General features: G+C 42.7%; 1 protein-coding gene and 1 long non-coding RNA gene across 3 annotated transcripts; one reads left to right on the top strand and one right to left on the bottom strand.

Annotated features, from left to right (window-relative positions):
- Positions 1–3,323: 3,323 nt before the first annotated feature.
- Positions 3,324–5,892, bottom strand: LOC143356093 (cytochrome b5). Of its 2 annotated transcripts, none has more exons than XM_076791503.1 (2): positions 4,784–4,828; positions 3,324–4,116 (listed from the first exon to the last, which is right to left on the bottom strand). In XM_076791503.1, exons 1-2 carry the CDS (start codon positions 4,810–4,812, stop codon positions 3,636–3,638), a joined length of 510 nt encoding a protein of 169 aa, XP_076647618.1. In that variant the 5' UTR covers positions 4,813–4,828; the 3' UTR covers positions 3,324–3,635. The 2 variants fall into 2 exon arrangements, with proteins under 2 accessions (XP_076647618.1, XP_076647619.1); XM_076791504.1 differs by lacking the exon at positions 4,784–4,828 and adding an exon at positions 5,580–5,892 and having other exon boundaries at positions 3,326–4,116.
- A 3,909-nt stretch (positions 5,893–9,801) lies between these two features.
- On the top strand, positions 9,802–20,431 carry LOC143356097 (uncharacterized). The gene is made up of 3 exons (XR_013082612.1): positions 9,802–9,894; positions 19,179–19,397; positions 20,283–20,431. It is a non-coding gene; the product is annotated as an uncharacterized LOC143356097 (long non-coding RNA).
- The last annotated feature ends 25 nt before the right edge of the window (positions 20,432–20,456 follow it).

A 20,456-nucleotide genomic window follows, 5' to 3' on the forward strand; every position in this document is an offset into this window, starting at 1 on the left:
AACCACCGAAACGATTGTTTTCTAAGCGTTAAGATCAAGTTGAAACCAGACAGTATATATATATATATATATACGTATATATATATACGAGGAAAATGAGTCGTGTAGATTAGGAATCGTGGTGCTCCCTGTGTTTAAACAATCTAATGTTAGCGAATCCGATGCCGAGTTTCCACACCGATGCGACACACACGTGATTCTCCTGTTCGCTATCAACGAGAGCATTCTTATCAATTTCAATCTGCAGCGAATGCCATACATTTGAATCGTGTAAATAAGTTTTTTTAAGAAAATGAGACAGTTGAAGATAATTATTACAGCATTCAACGAGGTCGAAAAGCCGCGATAATAAATTATTTGTGGCTTCAAGTATCACAGACAAGCAGTAATAACATTTTATTATTCTTCCAAGCAATGACGTATATTAAATTGGAAATACTGGTTTTAAATTGTTGTGAGTTTAAATTTTAATCTTTGAGGCAAGCGTATAAATTGATATTAACAGGTTGACTGTCAAATCGCCCACAAACTATGAACACAATTATTCATCCAGATTTAACATTCAAATTGAAATAATCACCACTCGACTAAGGTGCTTCACACAGAAATGTTAATTTCTATGAATTAATTTAAAGAGATTAGAATTGATAAATTTTTGTTCGCAACGTCAGACGTTCCATCGGACTCTAAAGAACATTAAAATCCCGTTAATCTGTGTTTAAATAAAATCTTTCCTAAAATATTCTGTTAGAATAAAAATTTAATTTAATTTATTCCGAGGGTTCTGGTGTTGGAATTTAGTTTTCTCTGATCAAATGAATTGCTTAGATTTTGTGCAACGTTTGCGGCAGCCGATTAGGCAGTCACCGTGTCAAAGGGGGAGTGACAGCGACAGGAAAATCAGTCTGCGAGCTGACGTACGTCTAAGCGCACACGGTCGATCGTTAAAACGACGCGGATATAATAAATCTAACAAGAAACATGTACATTAAAGGAAGAATCGGATCAAGGGAAAAGATCCACCGTAAACGATCGCGTGATAGGTGTGTGTGTGTATGTGCGTGTGTATGGTGTATCCAGGACTGCCAAAGAGCGCGAAATTTCTAAAATCTGTAGCTTCCTTTCCACGAGTGTTTTCCGCGTGGGAGTCGCAAGACGCAAATATACGTGTACCGATGTTCGCTTTTACAAAAAAGAAAAACGAAAAAAAAAACAAAACAGAAGAAAAAGAACAGAATAATTAAACGCGTTGTTTGCGAGACACGTCTTTCCGTTCGACACGATCGACCATTATCGAACGTTCAAACGAGTTGTTTCAGTTCGGGATTAATTGCAACGGCGACTGATTGTCACTGCGTTCAATCGAGTATCAATAATTGTATCCGACGCGATGGTGTAACAGAAGTGTAACGGTGGAAAAAAAGCGTTTTCCATATTTGCGAGGTTAATTGAAAGGCGTAGAAGGTAAAAATGATAAAAAAATAAAAAAAAATAAAAGAATGCGAGAGAGGAAAAAAGAAAGAGTGAGAGAGAGAGAGAGAGAGAGAGAGAGAGAGAGAGAGAGAATGAATAAATGTGTGCATGAGAGAATGAACAGAGGAAACTACGATCTGTACTTGTAGATGCATTACTCTGGACATAGAAATATTTTTCTCATCGTCGTCGTGTACCTCGTATTTATTTTTCCGTGGATGTCGATAACTATTTCCTGCCGTCGAGCACAATGACACACGTTCTAGCTGTACCATGGCGAAAACGATGGGGAAATAAAGAAGAGCGGAGAAAAAGGGAGGAGAGAAGAGCGTGGACACGTTCGCGAGAAACTAATTGTAACGTTCTGTCGGTTACGCATTAACGAGAAACTAAAAAGCTGAATTGCTATGTCATATTGTATGTTGTGTATATTATGAATGTTTAGAGGACCAAGAAATATACTGTACCGGTGTAAAATCATCGTCTGATCCCTCCTCGTGCGATCTTCAATTCGTGAAAATTCTCCAACAACTCCTCTTCCATATTTGCAGAAAATTTTATGAAAAATTTTCTGGATCACGATTTTTCGAACATACGCGCATCTCAATACTATAGCACACGACCATTTTCAAGGTAAGAGAGCTCGCAAATACAATCTTCTCTCTGAGATAAATGTCGGCAACATTTGTTGCATTGAATTGTTTATGTTACTACTTCCGGAGGAAAATAATCGATCAATTGCTAATGCGGCTGCTGAAGGAATTTTTAAAGATTATTTCTCAAATGAACATTAATAAGAATATTTTCCACGTCAAGGAAACGAATAATTACAACATCATAGGCTTGATTAATTTAATCAAATACTCTCTGCCAGGGGCAGTTCTTTTTATATTTTTCGTACCCTCCAGTGTGTAGAATAAAAAAAATCTGGTTTGTTTAAAATCAGAGTAAAGGTGAGTAATGTATTAAATACTTCTGTAAATTAGTCAAAATGTGAAAGGCAGAGGATTGAAAAAAATTAATTATGCATATCTTTAAGTCAGCGTCGCTCGATTGATGACGGTACAATTAAAAATACTGGATCGCAGTGCAAAACGAGTGCAAAAGGTACACGCGAACGGAATGATGTAAAGCGATCCCGAACGCGTGACTTAAATACCTCAGTTTGAGACCGCAGACACCGTATGTATCTAATTTCACGGTGTCTAATTAAAGAATGACGGACCTCTCGCGATAACCCAGACGGTTTCCGACATACGCGGTGTCGGTTCAATTGGGACGACGTTCCCGAAAACAGATTTACTATGTTCACATTGACCCGTATGCCCCTCGTAGAGTACGCTCCGAGAGGAAATCAATAAGCAACTTGTACGCTAGTCCATCAATTACTCCATTTACATTCTGCAAACTGAATTGGGTCAACGTTCGCGTCCACTCAATGAAGAAATCTTACTTTCAAATCGGTTATGGAATTAATGTATATATTTACATAATACAACATTTAATTACAAATAAAGTCACAGTGCGATCTCGCAGTACTTTTCGTTCTATTTTTCTTAATAAAATATTAATTTTCTAGAAATGCGATGTGTGTAAATGCAGCGTAAAATTTCTGATAAACTTTTACAAAACATCCTATATTATATTCTAATTTTACACTTTTCCCCAGGTGTAATAAAATAATCTAGATAAAACTATGAAAATGCAGCGTAATTTCAAAAAATTATTTTCAACACGTTCCTCGAGAAACAAATACTTTCATTGAAAACCAAATTTTTCTCTAGCCTGAATTAAATATATTACAATTAGAAAAGAATTGAAAATATTGTATATTAAAATCAACACAATTCGGACACAGCACACGAAAAGACAGCAATAAACAAATCCTGGTAAAGCAATAAAATTACATCGAATTCCAACTTCCTCAAATCGGGAAGAGGGAAAATCAGATTTAAATAATTAACACGCGACTCCAAAGCTGTACAGCTTCAGAGAAAGATAACTAGATATAGATTCAAAATTACCGGACTAAAATTATGATTAAAATCTCGAAGGACGGATAATATTAGCGGAGTCCAAAGTGCAGTCGCGAGACACTCGATGGACCAAGAAATCAGTCTTTCACTGCTGGAATACTGCACTAAATTATTCCCTGGCAGTAATTAAAATCCGGCGACCTTAAGGCCGTTGGGAATGCGGAAGATCCTCTCTTCCGGCGGAAGTTCGCCGATCAGATACCTTTCCATGCTCAATCGAGCTGCTTTTGAGTGACCAGTCCCGATGAAAGCCAGAGTGGCGTCTCTGCCGGCGTATTCGAGAATCACGTCCGATCCACCGGGATGATTATTCAAGAAATCCGTGCAGTCGTAGACGAAATCGTGGATCACGATCCAGCAGCTGTCGGCAGTGTCGTGCCAGGCTACCTCGTCCAGATTGATCGTCTTCAGGTTCTTCAGCTCCTTTTCCGCGGAGGTTTTTGAAGTTTCCCCTTTGATCTGCTTCAGCACCCTCTCGACGGTCTGTTCTTCGCGCAAATTCAGATAACTGTCTTCCGACGGCGTCGAGTTCAGGAAACCGATCGATCCTCCGATCCATCCCGTTAGGCTCAGGAGATTCATGTCTTTCGAGTCGGTGTCGCTGGCTCTGGAATCAGAAAATTCCACGGTACGGTTCAAATAAAGCGAAAATAGCAACAACGATACGGCATAGCGATATAAATTCTTCGCAACGTTTTTGAAATCTCTTATTATTCTCGAAGAAATTTCGCAATTAACAATTAAACACTGCTGATGATAACAGAAGAAAGCGCAACGATGCTGCAAATAAGCGTGGATCATCGCTTGTATTGTTAAGCCTAACCCAGACTAACATTAAAAAGATTATTTCAAGAATAACAACAATTGCGCAAAATGTCTATCACGAATGTGTTCCTAACGTGTTTACAAAAACTGTGTAATCGTAAACTGGCTAATCGCAGCGAAATTAATTACTAAATTGAAGCTCGATATCTTCTTCATCCGATTGAGCATTTGCTGACATCCGGTTGACACTTGACTTCGGTATAATTAGTCACGAAATTGGAGAAAGTCGATAAGAGACGTTATCAACGACCGATAAGCGCAGCTCTTCCGATGCGGAGCACACGCGATTTGCAGGTAACTACTGTAAATTGGTGGCGCTTAGGCTCTATGTGTGTCCCGCACTGTGATCGTGTTTATTAACACCGTCGAACCGACGTTTTCACGGTGTCTCACTGGGCCAAGTTCGCCAGTGGATAACAGGAGATTGAAAGAAATCGACGGATGATTACGTTTGTTCGTTCCCGGTGCTGTCCTCCATTTCCCACGAACCGACAGTCGCCTAACCGCGGCCTCACTGAGCAAACATAGCGAGCAGCCGTGCACAGGTAACGCGAAATCAATTTCTAGTAGGGGAACGGAAAATAATTCCATTACCGGTTGAAACCCGATGCGTCTCTGCAAGGTGTTCTTCGCCTCGCTGTCAGTGGATTGTAATTTGCAGCGTTCCACCGCAGATTTGTGCGACGATGATACTGTACAGGGTGTTTTTAAAAATAAACTAGACTACATGGATGTTTTACCGAACCATAAAATTTATGCTTGAATCAATGTGAATTTACAAATATTTGTTGACTCTTTTTCTATTTTACATATTTTTGTGTTTGTTTTCATGGCTAATCAAATTTTATTGTTGTCACTACATATTGAAGACATGATTGAAAATATATTTTTAAAAACAGCGTACGAATCTTGCAGCATATCTATAGTTTGAACAATTTATACTTGATAGTACATTAGGCAGCTCACGGTCAATTAAACCCACTGTCACATCAATATAAAATCAGCCTTCTTTCATTTAGGTCAACGACGGCACGTATCGCGCGCTCAACATTGTGCAATTGTTTCGTAATTATACTTACGCACTCAAGTAATTACCAGTCAGTCTAGCTAACAACAGTCTCGCGCGTCTTGACCGTGCTATAACGCCTGATAACGAACGTAATCGTTGTCACTAGTATAACGAGTCGAACTGAATTTACATACATCTAATCATAAAAATATTAAATGAATCACTTGATAACTAACCTGTACTCTCACACGAGGAATTTAAAAATTGGCCTCCTTTTCACCGACCAAATCTGTTTCCTCGATAATTATACTTCACGCGACACAAATGCAAATGGTTCTCACTGTTCACCAGAAATTCACAAAAAAATTTACTTCGAGTTTGTCGAAGTAGTTCGCCGGTTGTAAAATAATTGGAGTAATTATTCTTTTTTCGGGGGACGACTGTTAATAAGAGAGGATTGGATCGATACTGTGGCGAATCCTCGACTCACCGCTCCGACACTCTCGGCCGACGGTTTTACTGTTTGTTTAATCTTTCATTATCGCTCGCTGTTTGCTGAAAGTTTCTTGCAATAGACGGCGGGTCACTCCTTGAAATGTTTCCAGACTTCTTCTGGTAACTAGATCAAGAACCTGACGGTGTACGGGGAGGTCAAGAGGAATATATCAGCGGTATCTGATCTGATGCAATGTGGATCGACAAATGAGTAATTTCGGATTACAGCTGAAGCGTAAATAGTTACGTGAGAATCCGTTGCAATTTGTGTATTTGTGTTTCGCTCGATCACGACCTTCGCGGAATGACGATAACTACTTTCGTATGTAACGTAGTCATTCAGTGAACAGACATTTCGTTTCTGGCAAGTTCATTTCATTCGGAGAACCTAATACTTCCTCAAGAATTTATTTGACTGCTTTCTGTTCTTTAATTATCCTATATTCAATCATATTTTCAGAGTAATCAAATTGTTCGTGCATTATATCATGTTTCATATTACTGTAAAGATTGTAGTGCAAAAATATCAACTGTTTTGACAAATATTTTCATGCAAGGTAACAGTGAATTAAATATAATTTCTTAATAGTAGAACAATTTCATGATTCCGTTATTGGTAACATGCTGCAGTAACCAATAAATAAAAGAGGTTATTTATCATGCGGTTTTTTATGACGGTGCAAACATCGATTACAGACGATCATGAGACATTACATCATGATACAAACAAAGTAATGAATGTGTTATAAATAACGAGGAAACTGTACTCGAAATAGCGAAATAGCAATTGAATAACAAATATAAATTTGCACAAAAATCTACGATCTATTGGGGCAACCGATAAAAGTTCCAAGACCATTTAAATTTACTTGTAAAAAACAAAGCTGAAAATAGTCAAGGAAAATTGAAAAAATGAATATGTAGAAATTTGAAGGTACAGAAGCAAATATGCACATCACGGAATTCTGATTCCAGTGGATACGCAGCATGGTTTGCGTCGATACCTAACTATCCGTCGATACAGTGGATGCGTCGCCTCGTGCTGACATCTTGCCAGCAGGCGGCAATGTTTAACAGCGACCAATAAGAGATACCGTACGAGAGCAACCAGCTCACACTTTCCTCTTGCAACATACGCTGCAATCTTCGCCTATTAACACGCTTCTGCGACGAGGAATAGCGAACGATTAACATTGATAACTCGTGACAGCAGAAAATATATCGCAAATCTATTAGCACCAGCGCCATCCATAACTTCCGGCATTAGCTAATCGTTCAATTTTTCTGTCCGAAAAAAAATCCTATTTCCCCGTTATCTACTAACTGCGCATCTTTACGAGTTCGTCGCAATCGCTGTCCTGTTTAGCTTCTATTTTGCTTTCGTCACGAGAAACCTCACAATTATCGAGCAATATGATTTCTCTCAGCGTAATTTTGACCAAGCGAGATAAAGCAAGAATTTTCATAAAAATGGAGTCTAGTAATCAATATTAAGTTTTTTGGACATAAAACTCTTTGTTTTCATAGTGAATTGATTTCTTTTCCACGAAATGAAATGATTCAGTGTAAATTCTAATAAAATGAAAGAACCTTATAATTACCGAAATAAATGGAATTCCTCATTTTAATTTTTATAAAGTACATTAAAATTAAAATTTCCATAAAGATCGCATCCTGGTAATTAATATTGAGCTTTTCGGAGTACAGTGGATATAAAATTCCCATTTTTCATCCTCATTTTAAAAATAAGAATTATGAGAAAAATTACGATGTAGCAGTGAAGATTGTGATTTTTCAAATACGATGAGCTGTAGAATTTCTTTTGACGTTGTAGTAGATCGTCCACGATGATAAAAACGACGAGATGAAATGGTTCGTTGTGGATTTTGCGTTACGCAAGGAACTTTTGTGATTAGTTCGCGTTTGATTAAGTGGATTTGATCGAAGAAATTGTTATGTAAAGGGGAATGACGAGTGACCCGTTTCCCCCGGTCGACAATAAAATCTATTGAATTTTACGAAGCGCATTAGAGAAGTGGTTGCCTTCGATTTTCCGGTAAACGCCGCCGCGCCTCGATTTTCCGACCGGTGCGCACATATTCTACCCTACATTCGAAATATGTATGTATGTATGTGGTACATGGGTTACGCGACGTGTACGTAAACACGTTCCACCGTCCTCCCTACTTTATATTCTTATTTATACACAATACGTTACTTAGGGGAGGCAACTTTCTTCAATCTGAAATCTTGCTTTATTACCGGGAAAGCCGACGGGGACACACTGAAAAAATATTTTACGCCGGAATACTCGACGAGAATTCGACAATTTCGAGCCCCTTCTCCAAACAATATTTTGGACAATTATACGAGGAGTTATATATTTCGCAATTTTTCATCACTAAATCAGTCGAAACATTTATGATAGGATCCATTCGGTATAGCGTGGAACAAAAATATGTGCGTACGAGCGACGTAGCGTGAAATACATTGCAGCAAATTTTTTAGTTCCACATTATTCGTTTTCTCAGCAATAAATTGTTAAAAGTGACGCATTTTATAAACCGTTCTCGGCGTGGCCACAGAAATTGCAACGAATGTCGATCATTTGTTTCGAAACTGTGCCAAAAATTGAAAATTTAATTTTCTCTGTACATTATAAAATTTCTTACTAACATTCACGATGATACGTAAAGTCGAGATCTTTTCAAGACGCTGTTTTCAGCTCTAGGATCATTTCCCACCAGTAAAAAAAAAATGATCTCATCGCACAAACTGCATGCCCGAGTACAAAGTTTCAAATTTTCCCGAATTTCCCAAACGTCTCGTGTCAGTCGTATATCCCAAAGAGAACCTCCTCAATTCCACGCAACAGGCCCCGGAAAAGTACAGTGTCTCACGGAGGCAACAAAACAGGTAATTTGCTAATGTCCCGGGTCGCTCGGGATCGGCGATGATCGTTTCATCGTGCACGCATTCATTCCGCGGCCATCGCATCGGTATCGAACAGCGCATGTCAGGTGAGGGTTGAGCGGTGGCCGAAGAGGCGCCACGACGCCGGCGTCGCATGGCGTCGAGGGCAGCGCCGACGTCGACGTACGGCAAGCTGGATAGTCGCAGTCATGCCATCACCCTGACGCACGTTCTCTGGCGACGGTGTGCGTGTAGGGGAGCTAGATCGTGTCCGCGAGTACTAGAGAAAAATATATATATATATATCAGCATAACAAACCGCCCCGTGGGTTCGTCAAACGGGAACAACAACCAGCCGAGCCCATTGAATCACAACGATCACGATCCATTTTCAACCTACGTACGCTAAAAATAAAAGAACCACGTCTTCGACCTACAGAGACGCACACTCGCGCGAGAGAGCATCGTGCGAATAGATACGGGTGAACGGGAACAGGGAGAACCAGATCAAAGTGTGGATTAATTAAAGAGAGATTGCCGGAGTGCGTGGTGGCCGGAGGATTTCGTTGAAACGAGACCGATCGACGGTGTCCACGGCGTCCACGGTGGACCATCGATGCCGGACCGTCGAGACGACGACGTCGCGCGAAACAACGGTAACGGTGGTCATCGTCGAATCGACGATTCCGGGAACGAGACGTCTCCTGGGCCAGCTAGACTCTGTCTAGGCTGTTTCTAGGCCCTCTGGCCCTCGGGCCAGGCTCTCGAACCGGATTAGCTGTCGATGAATGTGGGCTGAATGTGCGTGGTGCGCCGGGGGTATTTCGCTGGGAAATGAATAAGGCGGTTGCTTTCGCTCGTGTCGCGTACCGTGTCGCACTGTGTCGCGCCGTGTCGCGGCGACGCAGCTGTGAAGTGCATCGACAAGTGTCGCGGCGGCCTCCCCCGGATGCACGTGTGCGGAAAAACGCGTGTCCTCTCTCCTTTCCTCCTCGAGGAGCACAGTGCGCCGTATTCGACGCGGACCGCCCGTGTGTGTTCGCCCGACCAGAGTCGAGTCGCACGTGTCGCGAGCGATCGATCCGCCGGAAGTGTGAACGGCAGACTCGCAAAACCGCTCTAGGCGCAACGAAGCCTCTACCTGTGCTGTCTCTGCTGCACGGACCACTTGCCCGGAGCCTGGACTCTCTTTCTCTCTATCTCTCTCTCTCTCTCTCTCTCTCTCTCTCTCTCTCTCTCTCTCTCTCTCTCTCTCTCTCTCTCTCTCTCTCTCTCTTTCTTACTCTGTGGAGCTTTTAGACATATTGATAACAGGTACTTGGGAGGGTTGGGGTTTGGGGTGGGATGTATAGAATTGTGGGAGTCCTCGCTTGGTGGCAGGACACTGAGAGCCTGAACGGTATTTTTCGTAATATTTTTGTGTAAATGGTGTGAGATATATTTTTATCATTCTTTTTTTTTTTTGTGGATAAAATTGTATGTTTACTGTAGACGAATTTTTGTGGCCTGCAGGAGCCCTTTGGTGGACGGAGGACTCCGAGAGTCTGGGCTACCCTTTTCGTAATACTTTTGGGTAAACCGTCCGAGATATGTAGAATTTTTATCATTTTTTTTCTGGAAAAAATTGTATGTTTACTGTAGAAGAATTTTTGGGCTGCAGGAGTCCTTCGTCCACCAAAGGAGAGCCTAGACAGTCCTTTTTTATGTCCTTTGTATAAATTGCCCGAGGCATAGAATTTTTATCTTTTTTCTTTTTTTTTTTTTAAAGAAAATTGTATATGTATTTTGCCTTCATAATACTTTTCTGTGTAAATGGTCTGAGATATATGGGATTTTTACGATTTTTTCTTCTGGTAAAAATTGTATCTTTACTGTAGACGAAATTTGTGGTCTCCAAGAGTACTTCGGTGAATGAATTTCTTTTCAGGAGAAAATTGTGTGTCTACTGTAGGGTAGTGGACTGCAGCAGCCCTTGCTTGGATGCAGGTCTCTAGGAACCTAGATTTCCTTGTCTTATGTAACTCTTTAATTAAATCGTCCAATACATGCTATTCTCATGTGTACACGACGTCCATCGTCTTTTCGTAAAGAATATTGTGCAAACCGACTCGCCAGGGCTGGACGTAACAAAAATTTGAACGCAGCACGAAAAAAGGGGACTCAATCCCCTAAGCGGGGAAAGAATTGTTACCCTCTTGTTAATCATTCCCTCGAGGAAGATGTATCATCATTTCGTACTATAGAGCCACATAAACTACTAGGAAGTGCTTATCGCACTGTTGTACTCATCTTCTGCTGTATTGACAATATCCAATCGCAATTTCTGTAATATCAAGCCTTACCACAATCAATATTCAATTTTATTAAAAAAGAAACCTTGGTACTCTTAAAAGCAATGATCAGTTTTTTTCTAAAAGCTAACTCAAACATCGCCTGACAACAAGAGCATACTGAAACAATTACCACACCTAAATCACGAGTCATATCATCACAAAACTGAACTCAACGATGGACAAGACTACCGTTCACACATCTCAATCAGAGAAACACGCTCAGCATCGCCAACGTAATAGAAAAAAAAAATGATTCCACGATGTTTTCGTCTACGTCTGGTGCAATCATCGTTTCTCCGTCTCTGTCTCCGCTTGCCCACTTCCTGGTTCACTCAGGATGACACCGGGTCCACGCCTCCAGCGAATCGCGTGCTCTACTAGTGTTCCTCGCTCTATTTCCGGGTGTTTTCTTTGGTGATGGTTGCAGCTGCGGGCCACCGCTCGCCGCAACCGCGGGCCCTGATTTTTCGCGTGTATTTTTGGAAAGAGTTCTCTCGCCGAGGCCGATCTCTGGAAAGAAGTGAGTTCGATCGTTTCTTCGTTCGTTCGACGCTCTCGGGAAGCCCCAGGAATTTTCGTGCAAGCCGTCGTTGCGGTGGATCGTGACGAATGGTTCTCGGAGCACGAGGTGACGCGCACCGCGCTATTGTATTTTCGACGGTGTTGAAGTTTAGTCTGGCCGCGAGGCGATGTTGTGATTTCGGTTCGCGATTGATTGCCCGGGAAGTTAGGGTCACGCTATGGCACTGAATTTCACAGGGGTTCTGGAATCCGGAGTCCCTTCGGCTTCGAGGATTATAACGCTTTTTACGAGTGGCGAGGTCGAGCTCGTTTCGAAACACAGATTCCGAGGATAGTGTTACACTTAGGGGAGCGTGGAGTTCAGAGAATTTGTTGTTTGTCAGATGGTGTGTCTTCTTTTTGAGAAATTGAACACTGTAGTTTCGATTTTTCGAGAACTCTGAGATTTACGGTCACCGAGTTTGTATTTGGAATATTTTCCTGCGAGGGAGGATGATTTCAATTTTAATCAAATTTGTGAATTGGAAGAAATGCCACTTTTTGTATCGTGGAAGTTTTAAATTTCAGAACTTCGTCTGTCCAGAAAAAATAATTCTTTGTTTTTGTGAAAAATTATGTAGAAATTGAAATTGAAATTGAAAGCATAGATCTAAAGGATCAGCGTAATTTCGGGATTTTTTGGTTTCTGAGACAGAATTCTTCTCTGCAATTGGTTTTTTGAAGTCGTAAATATTCGGATAGCGGATTCGAGAGAGCACTAAATCAATCCGGGATCTAATTCTTTCTCGGAACGGATGATTCTGAAAGGTTCCGAATTTAAGACGTAGATTCAATCGCAACCACTATATCCCACGGGATGATGGAACACACGAATCTACTCTTTGAGAGTCAAAATTGATTCGTGATGGATGCTCCCAAAGAAGTTCGATTTTATGTCGTAGATTCCATTATTGACACTGTAGCTCGGGGAACGTCGGAATTCTTCTACGCTCCTGACCCACATTTTATAATTCCTTAAAACGTTCCTAATGAAACCTCCATTACCCCTAATCGAGTACCTCTTAATTTACACATGAACTATCTTAACACAACGTCCTATTCTCTTTGGAACCCTCTGGTCTATTTATGCTAGCAGAAAATTGTCTCCTCAATAAAATTCAATTCGTGCAATTTATTCAGATTTTATTCCGTTTAATATTCGCTAAAAAGAAGAGATGAAATCCTGTGTTAATCCATTTGCATCAACAACGTATATACATGCTCTACTTTCTTAATCGCAATCAACAGAGTGTATATATATTTGTACATAACAATCTGTATGACTAGTACGTACAAATGTCTAAAGTATGAAGTTTTCTTTCGTTTCTTGAAATTTTTCAATTTAATAAAAAAGAATTGACAAAGACGTAACTTTCTATTATTCCGTGTGGTGCAAATGGGTTAATTGAATAAATCCACCTTTATTTTATTTTTTTCGTGCGTTTTTTTTTTAACTTAAAATGCATGTCGAATGCAGCTCGGAGATCCACAAGCTTGTCCACGGATCCTCAGGACGATCCGGCTTGTCGCGGCCACGTGATCACGCCAATCGACATAATCGGCCTCCGGTGGCGCACACAATGCATCGCAGATGTGCATGATTCGCGGCCACGGTACAGCCGGACGATGCAGGTGCAAGAGGCATGCGTGAAACGAGGGCGTCGCACGCTCGGTCTAGCCTCTAGCGTTCCACGCAGAGCAGAGCTGTGAATCTTCTCCAATTAATCTATACCTCGTAAGAAAATACACCAGACTCCTCTACAACACTTAGCCCATAAACATTTAGAAAATATAGAGCCTGATCGATAGCTTTTTATTATTATCGCGACGAGAGTGTATTTCCGAACGAAACCGTGCTATATCGTGCGTTTAAAAGTAACTCCTTCGACTGAAACGCCGAATGATTAATAGATTTTCATGGGGTTGCTACCTGGTCGATAGATCTTCACCGGATTTCAACTGAAGCATTAGGCTTTTTTATTGATCAACAGATTTTAATTAGATTTTAACTGAACCGGTAGGTTTTTTGACCGATAAATAAATTTGAGTTAGATTTTAACTGAACTATTAGGTTTTTGGACTGATGCATAAATTTGAATTAGATTTTAACTGAACCATTAAGTTTTTTGACAGATGCATAAATTTTAATTAGATTTTAACTGAACCATTAAGTTTTTTGACTGATGCATAAATTTGAATTAGATTTTTGGACTGATCAATGAATTTGAATTAGATTTTAACTAAAACACCGAATGGCCAATAGGGTTTCATTAGATTTTAACTAAAACATCGAACGATCAATACATATTGATCAGACTATGTTCAAAACACAGTGATTAATACATTTTTATAAAATGACATTAAAACACTGAACGAACAATAGACTTCGGTTGGATGTCGACTCAAATATCGAGTAACCAATAGATTTTCATTAAACGTCCATTAAAGTACCGAATGATTAATAGGCTTTCATTAGATTTTATTTAAAACACAGGATGATCAATAGATTTTCATCAATTGTCAGTGTACTGATACTCGTCCCTCTTTATACAAACATTTTTTAGAATCAGTGTACACGTTGTCCGGTTTCGAGCTCGCGCAGTTTGTCTGACTATGGTCCGCCGTTTCTACTTGCAGTAACCATAGATGCCGAAACAGCACTACCAATATTCCAAGTGAATAGTCATGTATCTACTAACAGCCAGTTAACGGTGGCAATACTTTGAACGATCGAAAGTAGAATAAACCACTGATGCGCAGACGTCCGAGCTAAATCATTTTCAAGCATACTTGCGTGTCAAGAATCTTTCATCGCCGAGCTAACCAAACTCGACACGAAAGAACATTGTCTAACATTTAACTCGACAAAACAGTCCGACGAAAGAAAATCCACTACAAATTTCCTATCGTTGAATAAATTGAGAATGTCACAAAATAAAATTCAAAGAAAATTAGAATTCTACAAGATGATAATTCACTTACTGGACCAGAAATCGAGAAGTCAAGATTTATTATAAAAATTATTCCTTAGGACATTAATATTACACCTTCATGCACTTGCAAATAACTAAAGAAAAATATTTTTCCATCTCGTTCCACCCGGAGCTTTCCGTATTAGGCGACTATGTTCAGACATATTACTAGCAGAGAAAAAAAATAGAGATTTTGCCATAAGCGGAGACAGAAACGGGTGAACGGGTCGCACGAGAGTTAAATCTAGGCCGCTAATTGCGTCAGCTTCCATTTCCAATTGAATTCGAAACCGATCCCTATCGGATAGTACTACCAAAACATTCTCATCGATTTCTAGCGTAGAAAAAATTCGATTTGTAAGAATCAAAGAGAAGGAAACTGGATCTCCGAGATTCGAATAGTCTCGTGAACAGCCGCGTGGCTAACCCAGACCTGGCACTCGAAACCGAGTGGGTTTCAAGACCGAACATCCTCATAGGAGTTATTTTAATAATGAGGGTGTACCGGCGCTTTGTATAGCCTCTTTCTTTTCCTCCTGGCCGCGCCGGATCGTCGCATCATCGTTGTACGCGTGATTATTTCTCGTTCTTGCGTGCAACGGTATCGATTAATTGATTGTTGTTATATAAAAAAGAAGACGCGCGCAGATGGCCGGCCACTTCTGCCGCGAACGCGATTCAATCCGCCTCCTCTTATGTACACATGCACGGTACATATACGTGCGAAACATATGTACGATGATCATATAGACGTGTACATAGATATTTGTTCCCGTTGGATCGTTGACACCGAGCATTGGTCGAATGTGTGCTCCGACGAACCGAAGGAAGCCTAGTTCCTCGACCAGAGGGAGAGAGAGAGAGAGAGAGAGAGAGAGAGAGAGAGGAGGAGGAGGAGGAGGAGGAGAGAGAAATGTAACTGACCGACATCGCCGCGGCCCGCATGTGCAGCATCAAAAATGCAGCCGCAGCGTGCACCGTCTATAGACGCTCGTGTTTTCCCCCCATCGACGATCGAACTCGCCGCTCGCGCGACGTTTCAATAGAATTCAACGAGCATGCACCGACAGATTCTCCCGCTTTTCTATTCTCGCAATCGCAATCGCTCGGCCGATCGATCTTTCCACCTCTGTTTTCGCGAATCGATACGCTCCTCTGACTCCGACCGCTCGTCTTCAATATTAAAGAGATCGCTGCACCCGGCTTCGTCCTTATCCTGCTGAACTGCCCTGTGAACTGGGCTTTTCTTCCAGTTTCGACAGTAGGTGCGTTGTGGCCGGGTTTTAGCTAACATTAGAAAATAGAGGGGTTGGTGTGCACAGTTTTGTTTCATTTTCTGGAAAGTTGCATACAGATTTATCTCTCCTATTTTCGGTGGACTGATACGCTTTTGATAGACTTCTTTTCAAATATTAAAGAATAGAAAGATTGATATATCCTGCTTCGTCCATTTTCTATTGAACTCTGCTGAAGCTGGATGCTCCCCTATTTTTGTTGAATTTAAAGGTCTTTTAATAGCTTTCATTGAACGCGAAAAAGCATCCGAGACTGTTACATACGCAGGCTTGTTCTTTTTCTGTCGAATTATTCCACGAATCGATCGTTTCCTTCCATTTTTGCGAATTCATATAATTTCTGAGGGATTTTCTTAAATACTGGAGATATGACAGCCTGTTGTACCTAATTTTATATTTTTGTCGAATTAATTGAAGAATGGAGCGTCTCCTCTACTTTTACGAATTGTTCTCCTGTCTTTGACAGATTTTCTGGAATATTGAAGAAGGTAAGGAATTTCAGTTACGACAGATCACGCGAAGGAATGGTCTTCAATATTTATGAATTGATAAGTTTTGTGACAGGTTTTGTGGAATATTTAAGAGTAGATTAAAAGCAGTGCCAGCTCTCTGTTCTCTTTTCGTGCCAGTTACATTGGAAATTAATTTCTTCTTTCATGTTTGTAAATTGATGGTGGTACAATTCCAGCAGTTAGACAATCAGATTTCCATCGAATTCTATAACGATTTAATCTATCAATTTTTCTTGATATGTAATCATTGTAATCATATCGGCAACTTCATATGTAACCGCAGTGTACATTAGGCCAATATATCAATTTCCCATAAACAAATACATGAGTCGGTACATGATGTCCGATTAGACATGTTCTATGAGGCACCTGGTTAATTAGGAACACCTGCATGGTCCATATGCATACTAAACCAGCCATACATCAATTTCCATCTATCTGCTGCGTCAATCATAGCCCCAATCACCATCCATTCCACCAACGTTCTCAAACGTCCCCGATCAATTCATTAAACGCAGAAAAATTAATCCAACACATTCCTGCAAACAATTCTTTTACTATCAATTCCATTCATGCATCAATCGTCTGCATTCATGAGTAAACATTACTACTCTCACGTTCAGATGAAATGGTACCCTTGTCCTACCTCAGCATAGATCTACAAATACAGATCAAGAAGACAAAAACAAATTGTTACAAAACTTGTCGCAAATTTGATATTCTCCTCAAACCAAAATGTTTATCGAAGCGCCATACTTCAATGGAATCTGTGCTGTCATCAATTTCAGTCTGATCATTATCATCCGAAATGTCCACTTCTACTGAAACCATCGTCAACATTACACAAACATTACTTTCAAGAAGAATCTGAACAAATTCTTATATACACGAAAGCTTGATCGAGCGTAATTAAAAAAATGTTCCCACAAACATTCATCGTCGCTCGACATGTCAGTTGTCACTGATACCACTTTCAACAAACACATTCACACAGAATCAAACAAATTACATCAATCATTCTCAGTGGACGTGTATTAATAACCTCTTCCCTAAACATTGGATAAACGAGAGTCGTCTCCAGCAGGAATATATAAACATCCTCACATACATTCAAACCGAATCTAACCTCTCAATCAAAACGTTTGTGCACACATCGATCACCACTGGACGCGTCAGTTCCTTTTGAAACCATCTCCGGTATTGCATAAAGTATTGTATAAGCATCGACAAAAATCTATAAGAATCTTCATCTAAATCCAAGCTGACTCAGAACATTTCAATCAAACCGTTTGTGCAAACCTCGATCATCACTAGACATGTCACACTGTCTGACAACTGACACCACAAAACCACCTCGACTATACTACAATTCCAAACACACATTCTCAACAATCCTCTCGAAAAATCATCAGCTACACCTACACCAAACCGCTCTCCAAACCATTTGTCCAAACATCGCCGAACACCAGGACGCTCCTCCACATGCACGGACCGAAACCCAGCCACCATTCTCGCACAACTGCGTCCCCGAGCGGTCCGAGTGTCTTCCAAACCTTAGCAAACGTTCTCGAACCTCAACCTACTTTCTCCTCGCAATAAATCGCGCGTCCCTCTCCGCGGGAAGGCTTCGGCGTCTGGTTCGGTCGGGTCCGGTGCGATGGTCGCTGATTTTCCGCGCGGCGCGAGAACATCAACTATTTATAAATGGTTTGAACCCGGTCGCATTGGCGAACCTCGGCTTGTCCGCTCTCGAGCTGTTGCCTCGTGGGCCGTCGGCGTGGGGAACAATTCGCCACCCCATGGTAAAAATAGAAGCTCCTAGCCAGCTAGCCGAACCTCGAGGCTAGAGCTCGTGCGGTTTGCGAGCGAGCACCGCTCTAGCATCGCTAGAGCGGACGAACGTAGGTGCGGAGGTGCGCGCGGACCCGTGGTTCTGTCGTGGTGACCATCGGACAACCATGACGACCGAGACGACAGTGACGTTGGTTTTCCTGGTCGCCACGTTGCCCGGTTGCTGATCGTTTCGATAGTTGTGCGCTCGGCCGTGCGTGGTCCTCTACGTCTCGGTGATCCTCGGAGAGTTCGATTCCTTCCACCTTGTCCGAGTTTCGTTGGAAGATCAGGATAAAGCCGCCGATCTATCCGGATCACGAGGCTAGGGGTCCAGAGAGCTGGCGAAGATCGTTCCACATTCTCGGCGGAGCACCACCGGCCGCCCGTGAAGCTGATTCGCGAAGTCTAGTGAATATTTTAAGCCTGACACGAGAGCCCGCATGTAGGAAGAGGCGGCGCGGCGGCGAGGCGGCTGATTCACTGGTGACCGTTCCCGCACACGTAGGAGGAGGAGATCTCTGCTACACGCTCGTAAGAATGCTGCTCTCCTCCTCGGGCTGCTAGGCGGACACCGTTTAACGAACCGAGCGAGTTAGAGCCAGCTAGCCAGCCTAGCTAGCTACCCCAGGTAGCCTGAACAGTTTCGCGCCTCCTTCGATCCTCGTCCGATTCGCGCGAGTAGGGCGGAGAGGAGGATAAGAGAGAAAGAGAACGCACGAAGCCGACCACGACCACGACACGACGACCACGACGAGAGGACCGCGCGGCGGGTTAGAGCGAGAGAGAGAGAGAGAGAGAGAGAGAGAGAGAGAGAGAGACACATCGTCGGAGAGTGACAGAGACCGGTGCACCAGGAGAGAAAGAGAGAGACAGAGAGAGTGAGAGAGGGCCACATTCCGAGCGGATCACGGATGCTTATAGAAGCGTTGCGTAACGGCGTCAGACGGACGGCGAAACCGCGGCTGCTCGGCCGTCGAGTTTCGACAAGTTCGACGACGACGGGGAAGCGGCCGCATCCTCTTCTGGTGTCGTGGCGGGTATCGAACGCCTGGAGGCGGGTACGCTGAAACGCGGAGGGTCCGACTCTCGCGTCCGTGAGCTTCTCGGGTAGCTAGAGCCTCGGTGGTGTTGGTTCCGCGGGTACGTAACCCGAGGTGGCGCGAAACACCGATCACGAATCGGATCGGGTCGGGCCGGGTCGGGTCGGGTCGAATCGAATCGAATCGTACCGAGAGTGGGTGAGAGTGTGTATGTGTATCTGTTCTGTGGGGGGTGTATACTCTCTCTTTCAATCTCGTTCTCTCTCTATCTCTCTGTCTTTCTCTCTCTCTCTCTCTCTCTCTCTCTCTCTCTCTATCTCGCTCTCGCTCTAGGGAGGTGTTGAGGAAGGAGGTGGTATAGAAAGAGAGAGAAAAAGGAGAGAGGGGAGCGTGCACAAGACCAAGGTGTTCCCAGGGAGAGAGATTGTTGAGGCCGCCCGTTATCGATCCCCCGGCGTGTTCGAAAGCGTGTTTCAAGGCCGAGACCGCGCGGTCCAATTCGCAGGGGAGCCTGGTTGTTCGCACGATCGAACCAGAAAACCGACCGGGATCGAGGGGCTCTCTTTACCAACGGGCCTCGCGATCGCCTGCTCGCTCTTTCTCTGCTCGGTCTCGCTCTCTCGGCGCAGAGCGGCGGGGGACTAAAATTAACCCGTGTCGAATCCTAGAAAATTTTCATCTAGCTTCGGTTCTCTGGCCTCTGGTGGGCTCGTATTTATAGCGCCTGAATCGCGGGGCGAGCAGAAAAACCGGGTGTCCTTGACACCCGCGTGTCCGCCCGTCGACGAGGGTGGATCGATCGAGAGAGAGAGAGAGAAAGGGTTCGTAAAGGGTCCCCGAATCCAAGGGACCCTGAAGCGAACGGTCCCAGGCTCCCGGGACGCGAAGAACGATCGCGGGTAGTGGCCTCGGTGTCTCGGTGGTGATCAAGATCAGAGTGAAGTTAGGGTCTTGTTGAAGAGAGGTTGGTGGTGTGATCTTGCAGAGGTCCGTTATCGGAACGCGTAAGACGGGAAACGTGGAGGCGGACAGGAAGGATGGAGCAACGTCCAGGAGGGCGGTTTTGGTGCGGTTTTTGCTAACGGGCCGACACGACGACCACGACGAACACCATCACCACCACGAAGACGACGACGACGACGACTACGACGACGATCAC

This window comes from Halictus rubicundus, chromosome 8, assembly GCF_050948215.1.
Source record: "Halictus rubicundus isolate RS-2024b chromosome 8, iyHalRubi1_principal, whole genome shotgun sequence".
NCBI classification, from domain to species: domain Eukaryota; kingdom Metazoa; phylum Arthropoda; class Insecta; order Hymenoptera; family Halictidae; genus Halictus; species Halictus rubicundus.

Coding starts and splice junctions, on each gene's coding strand:
- LOC143356093 (XM_076791503.1), bottom strand. CDS start 4,812: ATGGAGGACAGCACCGGGAACGAACAAAC. Junction 4,117..4,783: donor AGCACCGGGAACGAACAAAC/GTAATCATCCGT, acceptor TTCTGATTCCAG/AGCCAGCGACACCGACTCGA.